This window comes from Brassica oleracea, chromosome C1 (assembly GCF_000695525.1).
Source record: "Brassica oleracea var. oleracea cultivar TO1000 chromosome C1, BOL, whole genome shotgun sequence".
Lineage (NCBI taxonomy): Eukaryota > Viridiplantae > Streptophyta > Magnoliopsida > Brassicales > Brassicaceae > Brassica > Brassica oleracea.
In genome coordinates, this window is record NC_027748.1 from 30,927,024 (window position 1) to 30,942,167 (window position 15,144).

The 15,144-nt window shown below is 35.1% G+C and overlaps 2 protein-coding genes across 2 annotated transcripts; both read right to left on the reverse strand.

The window, feature by feature from the left end:
- Positions 1-1,230: 1,230 nt before the first annotated feature.
- LOC106304747 (pre-mRNA-splicing factor SLU7-like) lies at positions 1,231-4,028 on the reverse strand. Its single transcript, XM_013741173.1, has 10 exons — positions 3,870-4,028; positions 3,473-3,636; positions 3,263-3,375; positions 2,766-3,191; positions 2,555-2,690; positions 2,171-2,476; positions 1,856-2,075; positions 1,665-1,768; positions 1,517-1,585; positions 1,231-1,415 (listed from the first exon to the last, which is right to left on the reverse strand). Exons 1-10 carry the CDS (start codon positions 3,883-3,885, stop codon positions 1,338-1,340), a joined length of 1,632 nt encoding a protein of 543 aa, XP_013596627.1. The 5' UTR covers positions 3,886-4,028; the 3' UTR covers positions 1,231-1,337.
- An 8,868-nt stretch (positions 4,029-12,896) lies between these two features.
- LOC106292962 (myb-related protein Myb4-like) lies at positions 12,897-14,476 on the reverse strand. The gene is made up of 3 exons (XM_013728638.1): positions 14,097-14,476; positions 13,798-13,927; positions 12,897-13,614 (listed from the first exon to the last, which is right to left on the reverse strand). The coding sequence occupies exons 1-3, from the start codon at positions 14,227-14,229 to the stop codon at positions 13,032-13,034; spliced, it is 846 nt and encodes a 281-aa protein (XP_013584092.1). The 5' UTR covers positions 14,230-14,476; the 3' UTR covers positions 12,897-13,031.
- Between the last annotated feature and the right edge of the window lie 668 nt (positions 14,477-15,144).

Consider the following 15,144-nt stretch of genomic DNA (forward strand, 5'->3'; position numbering starts at 1 on the left):
CTATATAAACAAACAAAAAAACTCTAAAACTACTACACTCTAGCCAAAAATGTTAAAATTAGACTCTTTACTATAAAAAAGAAATTCTCTTAAATTGGGATTCAATTTCAGGATAGTAGAATCATGTATAAACAATAAGAAAAAGATTTCCACACAATAAATAACTGAGATTTGATAAAAAAAGACAGAAAATACAAAAAATAAATATGATATTTATATCTAATTAAATAAATTAGCATAAATAGTAAAATTAATTTTAGAAAAAAAATATTAAGAATATATATATTAGCTCACACAAGGTGCGAGCCTACACCTAGTACATTATATTACTAAAATATATTTACATATCTAAGAGAACAACCAATCTAAATGCAAATCACAAGATTAATCAAAATTTTAATGTATTTAGAAGAAAAAAATTGTGGTTTATTTGGATAAATTAATACAATTTAATATACCAAAATGATACCCAAACTGACTATTTGATGCATCTTACAATCTAACTAAAATAACATAATATTATTAGTAGAAATTATACATATAAATCATAAAAGGATTTAAAATTGAAATTAAACTATTAATTAGTTATTATAATATTTTTAATTATAAATATCTATCTATGCATGAGCATGGGCGAATCATATAGTAACTTTGTAAATCAAAGTCAATGTATATATGATGCAATGTACAAATTATATCTCCGGGTATGCAAATGACCCATAAGTAGTATGATCTAGTTTCGCGCAATGGATGTATCAAACCTATAACATATTGACGTCCCAAACATGTCCTCTTACCATTCGACCATGAGGTTTTGGACTGGTGCATTATTTTGTTATTATATTTTTGTTATCTACGGAATTATTATATTTTAATAATTGCTATCTAAAAATAACTAAAAGTATTAATCTATTTCAACATGAACAATTGACCCTTATAGAATACAATCAAGATTTTAAATAATAAGTGGTATCTACGAAAAAAATTACGTTCTATTGAATTTTAATATATTTGTGAATATAATTCATAACCATTGTAATTTGGTCTTTGGAAATACCATACATGAGACCAAAGTTGAAAATGAAAGATTTACAAATAGAAAATCTTAAATCTGATACAAAAGTTCATAAAAAGAACAACCAAAATAGAGTTGATTGTTGGATTTGAGCCAAACTTGGAAAATAGTTCAGAAGAAGTGGGTGATATCCGGTTGTTGAAACTGCACCATGATGAACAACATGTTGTATGTGTTTATTTTCTCCCACAATGTGAAACAGTATCTAATTAATATTGCAAACACAAATATGAAACAAAGTTCTGTTAACAAAGCCACTACTCTAGTGCAGAAGATTCTTCATGGGATCATCCTCGTGTATTCTTTTCATTCGGTAAGCTTCCATCTCCTCAGGTGTAACCTGAAATTTATAAACACGCGTTTCATTAAACAAAAGAACTCGATCAAAAGATATATATAGTCTATCTCTATAATCATCTATACTGCTACATATACGCGTACCTGGTCATTCCATTGGACATTGTATTTACGTTTCCTTTCATCTTTCTCCTCTTTCTTCCTCTCATCCTCCTGTGCAAAACCAATGACATTAGCAACATGAATGACGGAATATTCCTAGCTAGACTTAGAACGGACCAAGTTTTTATACCTTCTTTAAAGCTTCCGCAAGTTTTTCACGGTCAAGGACAAGATCTTCTGGTGTATCACTTCCCCAAGTCACAAATCTTTTCTCCTCTACTGGACCTGACCTATCTGCAAGTCACAATCATAAATAAGATATATATATACATAGGAAAAAAAAAACTATAGAAAGTAATAATAGAAGACGCTGTTCTAAACCATTAGAAGCTGCAGCATGTCTTTCGATATTGGTTCTCATTAGGTCTGCAGCTTCCTCAGCCGCCTCTATCCCCGCAACACCAGTGCAATAACTGTTTTTGATTGTTTGCTGACAACATTTGTAACCCCACTGTTGATCCTTCCACCACGACCCCCACACACTTGTGTGGTTGTTTATGTAAACATCTTCTTCATATTTGCTCTTGGGTACCGACAATTCCTGTAACACAGACAATCAAAAACAAAAAAGGTGCATTAAACAGAAACATATATAAACAAAAAGTCAAGATCAAAAATCTTGGTTCATAATATTACCATTCCTTTAATAACTCTTCCACATCGGTCATATTCAACTTCTCTCTCGCTTTGTCCAAATAAAAGCTCCTTAGGGATCTCTTCCACAGATGCAGCAGCATTTCCATACTTCTCCATGATTGTTTCTTGGATCTGTTTCTTTAGTTTCTCTTTCGCCTCTTTGTATTTCTTGAAAAGCAGCTCGGCTTGAGAAGGAGCAGCTTGCATGATGACCTCTTCATGGCCTTTCTCAGATAATTGCAACGCGTGAATATTAAGGTTCTTGAATTCTAGAGCTTCTCCACTCATTCTGTATTGATTGTCTCCCTGAAGCATTTTAAGATCCATTAATAAGGATCATCAATGTAAGTAACTTCAAAGTTAATACTCTACAAGCGCAGTTACCGCATAGAACTTCTCGTTTGGATCAGCGTTTGGAAGCGGATCTTCACGCATAGACCTTGTCTTGGGATCATAATAAGCAGAATTGACATCAAGATTCAAAAGATATTTTGCAGTGTCTTCACGTATACGCAAGTTCCTGAGGAAAGAACATATCAATCAAACATTGCCAAGATCACAACCAAGAATCAATACATTGAACATATTAACCAACCTAACAGTGCCTGTGCTGCCGCCACCAGTAGTACGAACACGTTTCTCCACCTTAGAAAAATCCATGTGCTTGCTCTCATCAGCTTTGGCTTCATCATGTTTCAGAGCATCTTCTTCTTCTTCTTCTTCTTCATCAGCATCACTAGACTCTTCTTCATCAACCTTCTTGTTACGTTTCTTTTCCAGCTTCTTTAACTGCTGCTCTTTTAAGAAGATTCTTCTTGCTTCATCTCTAGCCTCATACCTCTTGATCACCTCCGCATATTTAGCGGTATCATAACCGTTCCATCTATCCCTTTTCCCGTCATAATCAAGGTCGAATGTCTCAATCTTTTCATCAGGAGCTATGTTCTTATTTGTCCACTTTGCTCCTATCTTTCTTGGCCTCTCTGTGCACAACTTTGTCTTATGCGTCATAGCCCCACAGCTGTAACAAACCCATGAGTGACAGAACTCAAAACAGAGAAAAAGGAAGAGTATTCTTGTAGGCTTACTTACTTCTCACAAGCTCCTTTCCTGTACTTATCTGCCTGGAACGTTTTGGCTCCTCTATCGTACCACGACTTTGTATAGTTTGGATCAACTTTCCATTTCCTTTGATGTTTTAAGCTCTGAGGGAACCAAAAAAAAAATAATGTTAGCATTCAAGCCAACAGCCAATTCAAGAAATGGTGTAAGAAGACAGTTATTAGGAACATAAAACTTTACAGGCTTGTCTGCATTGAGGTACCAAGGAGCAGAAGACATGTATTGAGGAATGTGAGGGTTAATCTCTTTTCCGTCCTCATCCATCTCTGCCGGAGCTAGCCCTGCTTTACGCGCTTCTTCCAATTCTTGCTGCTTACGGTGCTCTTCTCTAGACTTAAACCCAACTGCAATCACATACATTCCAACAAACATCCATTTCTTTTACTCAAATATCTACTGGTTCACATATGTACCAAAAAGGATTTCAATCTATATACAAGACAGTCAAATGCTTCGAAACAAAACCAAGAAGAGACATCACATATTCACATCATGGCAAGAACCGAAACTGATGGAAGCTATGAAACCTTAACACGAAACTACGAAAGTGAAAGTTAGTATCCATGTCGATACTAACCTGATGCAGTAGCCATGTTGAGGTGTCTAATAGTATGAGTTTACTAGTTCCCAAGAAAACACACGAAACTGATCAAGAGACTGCTTAATTGCTCGAACTTCGAAATGGTGGATGATGATGAAGCCGAATGTTTTTGTTTGGTTTTTATTTGTCGGAGAAGTACATGTTTCTAGATACTTCTTGTAGTTTCGGAAAGTAAAAAAAAAGCAACGGTGAATACAGACACGTTAACAGTTCCGTTTGTTCGGATTTTATTTAAAGGCTTAAAGCAGCCTGGACGATTCTGGAGAGTCGTGGAATGTAATGAAATACAGACGGCGTTAACAGTTCCGTTAATTCGTACCAAACATCCCGTTGAATTGGATAGTCCACTCCAACCAGTCACTAATTTGATTAAACTTATAATTTAAGATTTGATAGTTTCGATAAAAATATGTTACTTCTCTTTGAGCCTGAGCATTTCGGGTTTCTGTACGGTTCGGTTTGGATATTTTGGATTTCGGGTAAGGGTTAGAAGATCCATTTACTACTTGACATATTTTCGGTACAGTTCGGTGCGGATAGTTTTAGGTTCGGTTCGATTCGAATAGTAAAACTAGGAACCGGAAAATACCTGAAAAAAATTTGGTTGTCATTTGGTTCCAGTTCCGGTTCGGGTCATTCGGATAGTTTGGATAGTTCGGATAAAATATTGGTTATTTAGGGTTAAATATCAAAATAATTAGGATGATTTAGATAAAAAAAATTGGATATTTCAGATTACTTTGTATATTTTGGATAATACTATCCGGATATTTTCGGGTACTTTCGGGTAGTCCGGATACTTTCTAATAATTTAGTTATTTTAAAATATTTTTTGGTACTTTTAATAGATTTTTATATTATAAATATATATTTAGTTATGTTATATGTATATATAATTAATATTCTTATATATTCGGGTACTCATTCGATTCTCGGTTTGATTCTGGTTCAGTTTGGTTATTTCGGATATAGAAATATAGGGACCGTTCGGATATTTGAAGGTTTTGGTCCGGTTCCAATTTCAGGTATTTCAGTTCGGTTCCGGTTTTTTTCGTCCAAGCCTACTTCTGTTTTATCTTTTCTCTTCATTATTTTTTCCTTTCGAATAACACTTTTCAGTTCTCTAGTAAAAGCCCTTAACACAAATTATTAAAGAACTAAATTATAACCCAATTTAAACCATCTAATCCGGTTAATTTAGAAACCTTTAGTTTTGGGTTCCAAAATCTATTTTGTATATAGAACTAAATACAAGGCACACGGGTTCGACTCCTCCGGGATTCCAGAGAGCGCCCAGTGACAAAAAAAAAAAAAAAAAAAAAAAAATATATATATATATATAGAACTAAATTATAACCCCATGGTTCGGTCCGTGACCCTATTCCGGGTAATAGGCGGGCGTTAGTTTTTCGGAGGTTCAAAAGTCTTGCTTATTGACCGTAATCACTACATAATATTTTATTTATGTTTTAGACTCATTTACATAATATCGTAAATCATTTTTTGATAGGTCATTTATCTTTCCAGTATTCTAGTTCAACCACAATTAACTTTATTTTTTTTAGATATGTGACAGAAAAGATAAATGCACTCTAATGACATAACTAACTAAATCAAATTTTTTAACTTTCAATCTCTTACATATTAATTAAGAAGCATTACAACATCTTTTTGGTAGCTAGGATCCTTAAAAGAGTGTACAAAAGAATATTCTTCATTCTTTTCTTAAATAAAAGCTATGGAATTACCTAATATGATTAACATATATATGACAATTACTGATTATGAATAATAAATATTTGATAACAATTTTTGTATCATCCCTCTTTTTTGTTTAATTTTATAATGTTAAAAGAAATTAGATAACCACATTAACTATTTAATAAAAATTTACATTTTCTTATATGTTATATTTTGAATTTTTTAAAATGACTGTAGATTACTAAAAATGTTAAAAGTCCCACTTTGAAAATTTTGTGATCAACGATTTAAGTTTTTTGTTATAACAAGATACAAATAATCATAAAATCGTATGAATATGAAGTCACATTTAATAAATATTCATATTAAATATATATATATATATATTAATATCGTTTAAATTAAACTATATACTATATAAAATACGTAAATATGTTAATTTTGAAATTTTCATTGAAAAGGTATTAAGACTTTAATATTTTAATTTTAAAATTTTCATTGAAGAAATCTCACACTGAAAATTTTTACGATTAATGGTTTAAATTTTTTTGTTAGAGAAAATATACAAATGTTAATAAAATCATATGAGTAGGAAGTTTCAATAATAAATATTTATATCTAAATATACTATATATGTGTCAGTATCATTAAAATCTAATTATATACCATATAAAATAAATAAAATGATTGTTTTGATTTATTTACTATAAAAATATTATAGATAAACAAGAGGTATTATTTTGATTAATGTGATTACTCTAATTTAATTATATATATGATACGTAAATGAATATAAAATAAATAATAATACGTAAAAATTACTTGTATACATAATATTTATTCCGTGCAAAGCTCAAATATTAACCTAGTATGCTCTAAACTAGAATGCTACAAATACTTCTTCTAATCATCTAATAAAATCCAAATAAGGATCTCACTAAAAATATTTATGATCCAATTTAAAAGAAGAGAGCTCTAGTCCCATTTTTCCTAAAGAAGTTCTTTTCTTATATTCTAACACCACTCGAATAATAGATTCAGACTTTTATCATTAGACAAGGATTTACATTAACTATCACATTTTTTTTAATATGTTTTTGGTTGTTGTCTACTTGGATGTGGAAGAGATTGTGGGAAGGAAATCCTTTTTCGCTAGAAGGCTCTTTTCAAAACCAAAAAAAAAAAATTATTTTCGCCTTTTCAAAAATCACTCTAACAATGTTACATGTGCAAGCTCGTCATTTGATTAACAGTACTCATAGGAGTCTCTCGAGATGATCAGTTTCATCATGGACTTTTTACTAATTCTTTAGAGCACGTCTATTGGTTAGATTGGTTAGAGACTCTAATGGGTTCTAATAAATAAATTAGTAGTTAATTTGGTGATTTAAAAAGTTAAGAACATTTGTTAATTTAATTAATTTTTTCAGCCTCCAATAGGAAAACCTCATTGAGGTCCTTAAATTTTTTTTTTTTTCAAAGTTGAATGATTTAAAAGAAAATCATACATAAAAATGACATAGAAGCATATTAAAAATACAAATACAAACATTTTAATTATACTACCTACTCATATTCTATCATCTCCATTCAAGGCTAAACACACACATTTTAAGCTATGTGCTACACAGTTTACTCAGAATTTTGTCAGGTTCCGGTGTCATGAATCTATTTTGTCTTCCAAAAGATAGGTGAGTTTAATCATAAAATACATTATACGAGAATAACAAACAAGCCAAATTAGAGGGAACGTACCAAATCCATCTTGGAAAGCTTCATGTATGAACTTTGAAGGCCGAACGATCATCACCGTGCATGAGCTCTGGCGAAAACGAACCAGCCGCCACTACTTCCACATCAGCTTCTTCTTCACGAAGCTCTTCCATAAACCACACACAAAAGCAGTTATAGGGAAAGCAACGAAACAACTCCAAGTCTCCAACTGTGATTGTATGGGAGAGAGAACACAATAAAAAGCAAAGACCAAACTGAAAACAAAAGAAGTTAAGAGAGGTTCAAGGAAGCAAGCTGCTCGGCTGCACCACCAACTGCAACGCTCCTCAAAACATCTATTGCCTCCGCAACTTTCGCCTCGAGAGCTTCTGGTGACGCCAAAAGATGGAGAACTTCGGTTTGGTCCATCTCCAAAAGAATCCCAGTCACTTTGGCTGCAGACTCTACCTCGAGCTTCTCCACCAACGGGTACAGATTCTCACCCAACATCTATGCACGCACAAACCCCACAAGAGTTAGTGCCAACATTATAATAATCCCAAATAAAAGAAGCATTTTTTAGAGATCCTCTCACTCACCGTCCTCTGTTGCTCTGGAGAAGTGTTAGCCAGATTTGAAGCCAGAGCTCCAATCGGCAATGGCATGTTGTTGTTGTCCATGTCATATGGAGGACATCACCACCACTAACACCACGCCCTTGGGAGTACCGGATGTTCCGACCCCTTGGATGCATCTGATCACCACCCAGATAGAAAAAAATCATATTATGAACTATTGTATTGAAAGAGACATGAGAAACTGAGAAAGAACCTGGTGCTGCATCATGGGAGGTTGTTGCTGGAACTGTTGGATCCCTCCAGGGCGTCTTCCACCACCTCCAGGACGTCTTCCACCACCTCCAGGACGCTGCTGATGTGGCTGAACCAATATTGTATGCGTGTTGAAGTTTCCCGATCTAAATCCAGATACATTTTGATATCATCACGAAGCTCTTCCATATCTTTAACAGTAAGTTCCTGCATTACACATATCAAGAGTACCTTAATTTTAGTAAAAAAGCGTCACAACAATACTCTCATTGTTCACTAAAAGAGAACAACTACATATCTTTGTTTAACGAGAGATCTACACTCGGTTTCGAAAGCAATTAATCCTTGGTTCTCACCAACACTTCGTTTCAGTAAATAATCTCATTCTCCTTAATTAATGAAATGTACATGTGAGGGTTTATATACAGACTCGACTAAAGGCATAAACCAAGCCTTAAATCAGAGATGAGATGACTTATGTACCGGTTTATACTATACTAGTATGTATAGACTGACCCAACTACACTATATACACTAATAGTCCCCCTCAAGATGGGACAAAGATGTTGAGGAGACCCATCTTGCCAAACAACTGCTGAAAGGGAGCAGGGTATAGTGGCTTGGTAAAAGGATCAGCAAGTTGCAGATCTGTCCGGACGTTTAGAAGCTTGAAAAGACCTGCAACCAATCTTTCTCGCACACTATAGCAATCAATTTCAACATTCTTGGTGCGCTCGTGAAAGACAGTGTTATGAGCTATATGAATAGCTGCAGTGTTATCACAAAAGAGCAGAGTCGGTTTGCTAACAGATCATCAGTGACGACTGAAAGACTGTGATATTCAGCTTCAGCTGAGCTCTTGGAGACGACCTGTTGTTTCTTCGACTTCCAAGCAACCAAAGATGTACCAAGGAAGATGCAAGAACCTGATGTTGAACGTCGGGTGTCTTGACAAGCACCCCAATCTGAATGTGCAAAAGCTTGAATTTGCATCTCGGCCTTGGATGAGTAGAACAAGCCTTGTCGAACTGTGCCTTTGATATAGTGAAGAACTTTGAGAACTCCACGCAAATGACTCTCTCGTGGCGCAGAAGAGAATTGGTTAAGCTTATTGACGGCGAAGGTGATATCTGGTCTCCTGATCTGAAGATACCGCAGACGACCAATGAGATGTCTATAAGCTTCAACATCAACTAACTCACCTCCAGTTTCCTTTGGCAATTTTATAGAAGGATCCATAGGGGCACTAGAGGGTTTGCAGCCAAGTAAGCCAGATTCATCAAGCAAATCTAATGCATACTTGCGCTGACAAATATGAATACCCGCATAGGAACTAGCGATTTCGAGACCAAGGAAATACTTCATGGGGCCAAGGTCACGGAGTTTGAGCGAAGATTTCAGTTGCTCCTTTAAGAGATCCACTTCAGAATCAGTGTTGCTGGCGATAATAATATCATCAACATATACGATTACACACAAGAACAGAGAGGCAGTAGTCTTGAGAAAGCATGTGTGATCAGAATATGTTTGAGTGAAACCCAAGCGAGACAGCGTAGTGGAGAATTTTAAGAACCATTGACGCGAGGCTTGCTTGAGGCCATAGAGAGATTTCTGAAGTTTACAGACTGCATTAGGAGGCAGACTGTCCCCCTTTCGCTCAGCGTAACCTGGAGGAAGCTTCATGTATATCTCTTGATCCAAATCACCATTGAGAAAAGCATTTGAGATGTCAAGTTGATGAAGAGAAAAACCATGAATAGCAGAGAGAGCCAGAAGGAGTTTAATCGTGGTAAGCTTGACAACGGGTGAAAACGTTTCATGGTAATCAACTCCTTCTTGCTGAGTATAGCCTTTTGCTACAAGACGGGCTTTATAATTCTCAACTTTTCCATATGCGTTAAACTTCACTTTGAAGATACATTTACAGCCAATAGGAGTCTTATCTTCAGGTAGAGTACATATCGTCCATGACTATGTTCCTTCCAAAGCATCAATCTCTGCATCCATTGGATCATCCCAAACCAAAAGTTTCTTTGCTTCAGCATAGGTTTTGGGTTCTTTGACTTTGTCAATGGCAACAAGGAAAGAAAGATGAAGAGAAGAAAGTGTGCCATAAGACAGGACATAAGAGATTTCATGAATGGTTGAGGATCCTATTGAGTTACAATAGTAATCCTAAAGATAAACTGGCTTCTTTGATTTCCTGTGAGATGATTGAACGAAAGGTTCATCATCATCCATGATAGGATTTTCAGGAGGCAAAATCTCTATAGGAGATTATGGAGAAGAAGTCTCAACATCATCGGAGGGTTTGGATATCACAGGAGAAGCAGGAACATCAGGAAAAAGTTATGAATATCATGGGAAGGATTTGATTTAACGAAAGGAAATAAATCTTCATGAAAAACGACATGACGAGAAATAGAAATTGAATTTTTTTCAAGATATAGAAGTTTATAGCCTTTAAAACCCGAAGGGTAGCCAAGAAAGACACAAGCACGAGATCGGGGATTGAATTTATGTCTGCCCTTGGGTGATGTTGAAGCGTAACAGAGACAACCAAAGATTTGAGAAGTTGATAATCAGGAGTTTTCCTTGTTAGGACTTCAAAAGGGGTTTTATTATCAACAATGGGAGCGGGGATGCGATTTATAAGATGAACTGCAGTTAGAATGCAGTCACCCCAGTATGAAAGAGGAATGTGAGATTGAAAGAGAAGGGAACGGGCCACATTTAGAATGTGTTGATGTTTTCGTTCTAAAACAGAATTCTGTTGAGGGGTTTCAGGACAAGAATGGAAAGAAATGATGCCTTTTGATTTATAAAAGGATGTGAAGTTGAGTTCTGGTGCATTGTCGGATCTAACACCCTTAACCTTCCTATTGAATTGAGTTTCTACCATAGTGACAAAGTTAGGAATGACACTAAGGGCATCTGATTTGGTTTTCATAAGATATACCCAAGTTGCCCGTGAGGAATCATCAACTATGGTTAGAAAATATTTGAAACCATCATGGGTGGGAGTTGAAAAGGGCATGTGTATATATGGATGAGATCGAAAGGTTCAGGACTAATGTTATTCTTAGAGATGAATGGTAAGTGTTTTTGCTTAGACAAATGACATATGTGGCAATGATCAAGATTTTTATTTGATGTTTTTGAATGAGGTAAAACAGATTGCATAGAGGTGAGTTTAGACAATGATGGATGACCTAACCTCTTATGCCAAATGTCAAGACTAACAACAGACGCAATGATGGACTTAGAATCATAAATAGTGGTACCTGGGGATGAAACTGACTCGATGTCGAGGAAGTAAAGGTTTGCAATAGCTCTACCCATCCCATTCATTAATCCCTGTGTAGGAGCCTGAATGCCACAAGAAATTTCATCAAACCAAACACGACAATGTAACTGTTTAGTTAGGCAACTACGGCTTTGATACCATTTCAGTAAATAATCCCATTCTCCTTAATTAATGAAATATACATGTGAGGGTTTATATACAGACTCGACTAAAGACATAAACCAAGCCTTAAACCAGAGATGAGATGACTTATGTACCGGTTTATACTATACCAGTATGTACAGACTGACCCAACTACACTATATACACTAATACCTCGCTTATCATAACTCGCTCCTCCGCATTCCGGCTCGCCGATGAGTGGACCTTCTGAACCTGCTGCTGTTGCTGCTGTATCGCATCTTTCCCCTCCACAGGCTGAGTCATTGACTCGCTGGGCCTGTTTAGAGTCAGAGATGCGCAGCAGAGCAGCGGCGAGCTTAGTCCCGTGGTTATCGAATTACTCTCAGAGTCAGACCTAATCGAATTGATAAGGGAAAGTGAGAGTAGCGGAGAATTGCTGCCAATCATGAGCTGTGTGACTGAATCGATGACGAAAAGAGAGAGACGCGACGAAGAGCTTTCGATGAAATCGGAGAAGAGAGAGACCAGAAGACACGACTTTTTTTCCCCTTTCGTGATAAATGAAGAAGCCAATAAGCATGAGCCACATATGGGGTTTTTAACAATTCTAATTCCTCTTAATTAAGCAGCGGTTTTATCTAATTTTAGCATTTTTGATTTTTTTTTTTTTGCTTTTTTCCTTTGGAACCTCTCATTGAAACCATTGATGGAGGTGGTTTTAGAAGTTCGATGGAGGTGGTTTTAGAAGTTCGAATTAGTTCCCTGTATCCTCTGCTTTTTGTTTTTAATATCAACTATAATCGAATCTGGAGAGAAAACTTTTACAGAAACTTCAAATTTAAACCGGATATTAACGATATTAGACAGACCAAAAAAGATATTAGACAGAACGTATAAAAAAATAATGCGTTTTTGTACCACCATTTTAATATGCGTTATATGTTATGTAAAGAGTAACCATCTGAAACCTACAAATATTAATTAAATTATACAATTCTAAATTTTATATATATCCTATATATATACTGGTATTAAGAAACATAAATGTATCTAAAAGTAATTCATTAGTTCTTTCTGTTTTCATTAGAGTTTGATGCTAATGTTTATCAAGCTACTTTTCTCTAATAATTTAATTACTAATTATCAACTTTTCCTTTTCCGCCATAGTTGAACTTGAAAACCAAATTAGAAAGCCGAGTATTATTTTACTATATTAATGATACACATTAATCGTTGTTGTTGGCATGTCATCCAATGTTTTTTTTTTTGACTGAGGCATGTTATCCAATGTTTTGGTTAATTATTTCATTAACATGGCAATATACGTTGTAGTTGATAACTCGTCTTATATTATTAGTTTATTACTGAACTAACTAACTACTCGATCTTGGAGAAACAAATGAATAACATATTTTCAAACAAGCAACCGCTAATTATTAAACTAACTAGACCAAATTTGCACCACTAGAGCCCAGCTAGTAGATCTTGTTCCCCTCCACTTCTGGGCAATACATCGAACCAAAAGTCCATCTCACTATCGAAAATCATCTCATTACCGACGGAGCGTAAGTGCTGAAACTCTTGCTGCATCTCATCAAGATTCGACGTGTGGTTTTCTTCATCTTGGCTATAAAGCGTCTCGTTCCAGAAGCTCTCGTCGATGTCTTCTCCGAAGTTTATGAAAGAGAAAGAATCTTGATCTGTAGTAGTGATCATTTCTCTCAATTTATTATCCATCTGAGCCTCTTTGCTATGATCTTCGTGGCTCGTGAGTGTTTCTGAAGAAACTTCATCACTCGCCGAAAGTGATGCTGAGAACAAACTTTCAAAAGAAGGGTTCGATGAGCTTGCGAGCTCCGATTCGGTTTTAGTACTCTTTGATTTTGCTGGTACAGACTGAGATTTGGGTTTAGTACTCTTTTTCTTGTTGCTGGTCTTAGGTTTAGCGGGTTGATTATCTTCCAGCCTTTTCTTCAAGTGAGTGTGCCATACGTTCTTGATCTCATTATCCGTTCTTCCAGGCAATTTTGCTGCGATTGCTGACCATCTAGAGACGATACCAAAAGAAAACGTTAATATAAAATTTTCAAAGACTCGATCACTGTATATTTAACTTTTATGTTATAGTGGACCAAGACATGTTTCTTGTGATGATTATTGTATGAACGTATGATGTATGTATAAGGATATTAATTTATCTATGTAAAAGTCGAGAAGTGTAGAGTAATACCTATTGCCAAGGATTTGGTGCAAACTAATGATAGCATCCTCCTCTGCTTGGGTGAAATTGCCTCTTTTAATATCAGGTTTTAAATAGTTCATCCACCTAAGTCTACAGCTTTTTCCACATCTCAAAAGACCTGCAATTAATAGTCACCGTCACTGTTAAGGAAATTTAATTATAATTTGTTCATACAAGCTTGCTTAGGAAACTGGACTATATCATATATATATATATATATATATGTTTGTTGCCAGGGGCAACAAGATCAAGATTTAAGTATCATGTAAATTTATATATGTTCATACCAGCTTGCTTAGGGAGGGCTCGCCAGTTACTATGGCCATGTTGGTGGATAAAAGAGACCAAAATTTGATCTTCTTCAGGCGTCCATGGGCCTCTGTTCAATCCCATCTTCTCGCAGCATGGAGCTCTTCCCATCTTTCTATGATGTGTTTTGATTACTGATGAAAAGTTTGTATTGTGGTACGATCGAGATAGATTGTGCTGATCAAATGCTTATGAGCTATATGATCAAATGTTGTTGATGAGCATGAGAAGAACTAGCTGGTTTTGAGTATTTATACTGAATTTGTTGAAAGGCATGTGGGAGAATTCAAAAGCATTTCGTCAGCTTCCAGGAAGGAGATGAGAGAGACAGCGAGAAAGAGGGAGAGATGTGTTTTGGTTTATTGGCACCGTAGTCAAAAAGTATGTTGTACATGCATATATTATATTGCATGTGGGAACGAATGATATGTTTTTGTAAAGACTACAAAAATAAATTAAAAATGTGTGCAGAATTGTGATGGCGAGATACGTGTGTAAGTGTTAGTTCCGAGTAAAAAAAGTCGTCGGGTAGACGTACAAGTGGCGATATAGTGAAGCCCACACGTACATTTTATATAGAAAATCAACGTTTACGAGTATATACGACAAAACAAAAATTAACGTTGGGTGGAATATATGTTGACCCAGAAACACTGTTTTATATATCTGCTCGTAAAAAGTCTTTCGTAATTCCTTTTTTTTTTGGTAATTTTTTTTTACTCTTATACTAAACTTAAACTTCTTTAATCTAAGTAGTAATTTTGGTTAGGGCTAAAAGACGTTCATTTCTTGTAATTACATTATGATGATGACATGTCCTTATTATAAATGCTATGCTTTCATTTAGTTTTTCCTCGATTCTTTTAATTAACTGAAACATCTAGGCATGTTTTTCATCTACCTAAATGTGTTAATCAGAGGTAAGTTATAGAAAACTGATTTTAGTTAGTTTAGATTTGAGGTTTCAATTTTGATTAGTTATTCATTTTTAATAAAATATATAAATAGAGCCTAAAATTTTCCAAT

Coding starts and splice junctions, on each gene's coding strand:
- LOC106304747 (XM_013741173.1), bottom strand. Junction 2,076..2,170: donor GAAGAGTTATTAAAGGAATG/GTAATATTATGA, acceptor TCTGTGTTACAG/GAATTGTCGGTACCCAAGAG. Junction 1,416..1,516: donor ATGTCCAATGGAATGACCAG/GTACGCGTATAT, acceptor TATAAATTTCAG/GTTACACCTGAGGAGATGGA.
- LOC106292962 (XM_013728638.1), bottom strand. CDS start 14,229: ATGGGAAGAGCTCCATGCTGCGAGAAGATGGGATTGAACAGAGGCCCA. Junction 13,928..14,096: donor AGCCCTCCCTAAGCAAGCTG/GTATGAACATAT, acceptor TATTAATTGCAG/GTCTTTTGAGATGTGGAAAA. Junction 13,615..13,797: donor CACCAAATCCTTGGCAATAG/GTATTACTCTAC, acceptor TATCGTCTCTAG/ATGGTCAGCAATCGCAGCAA.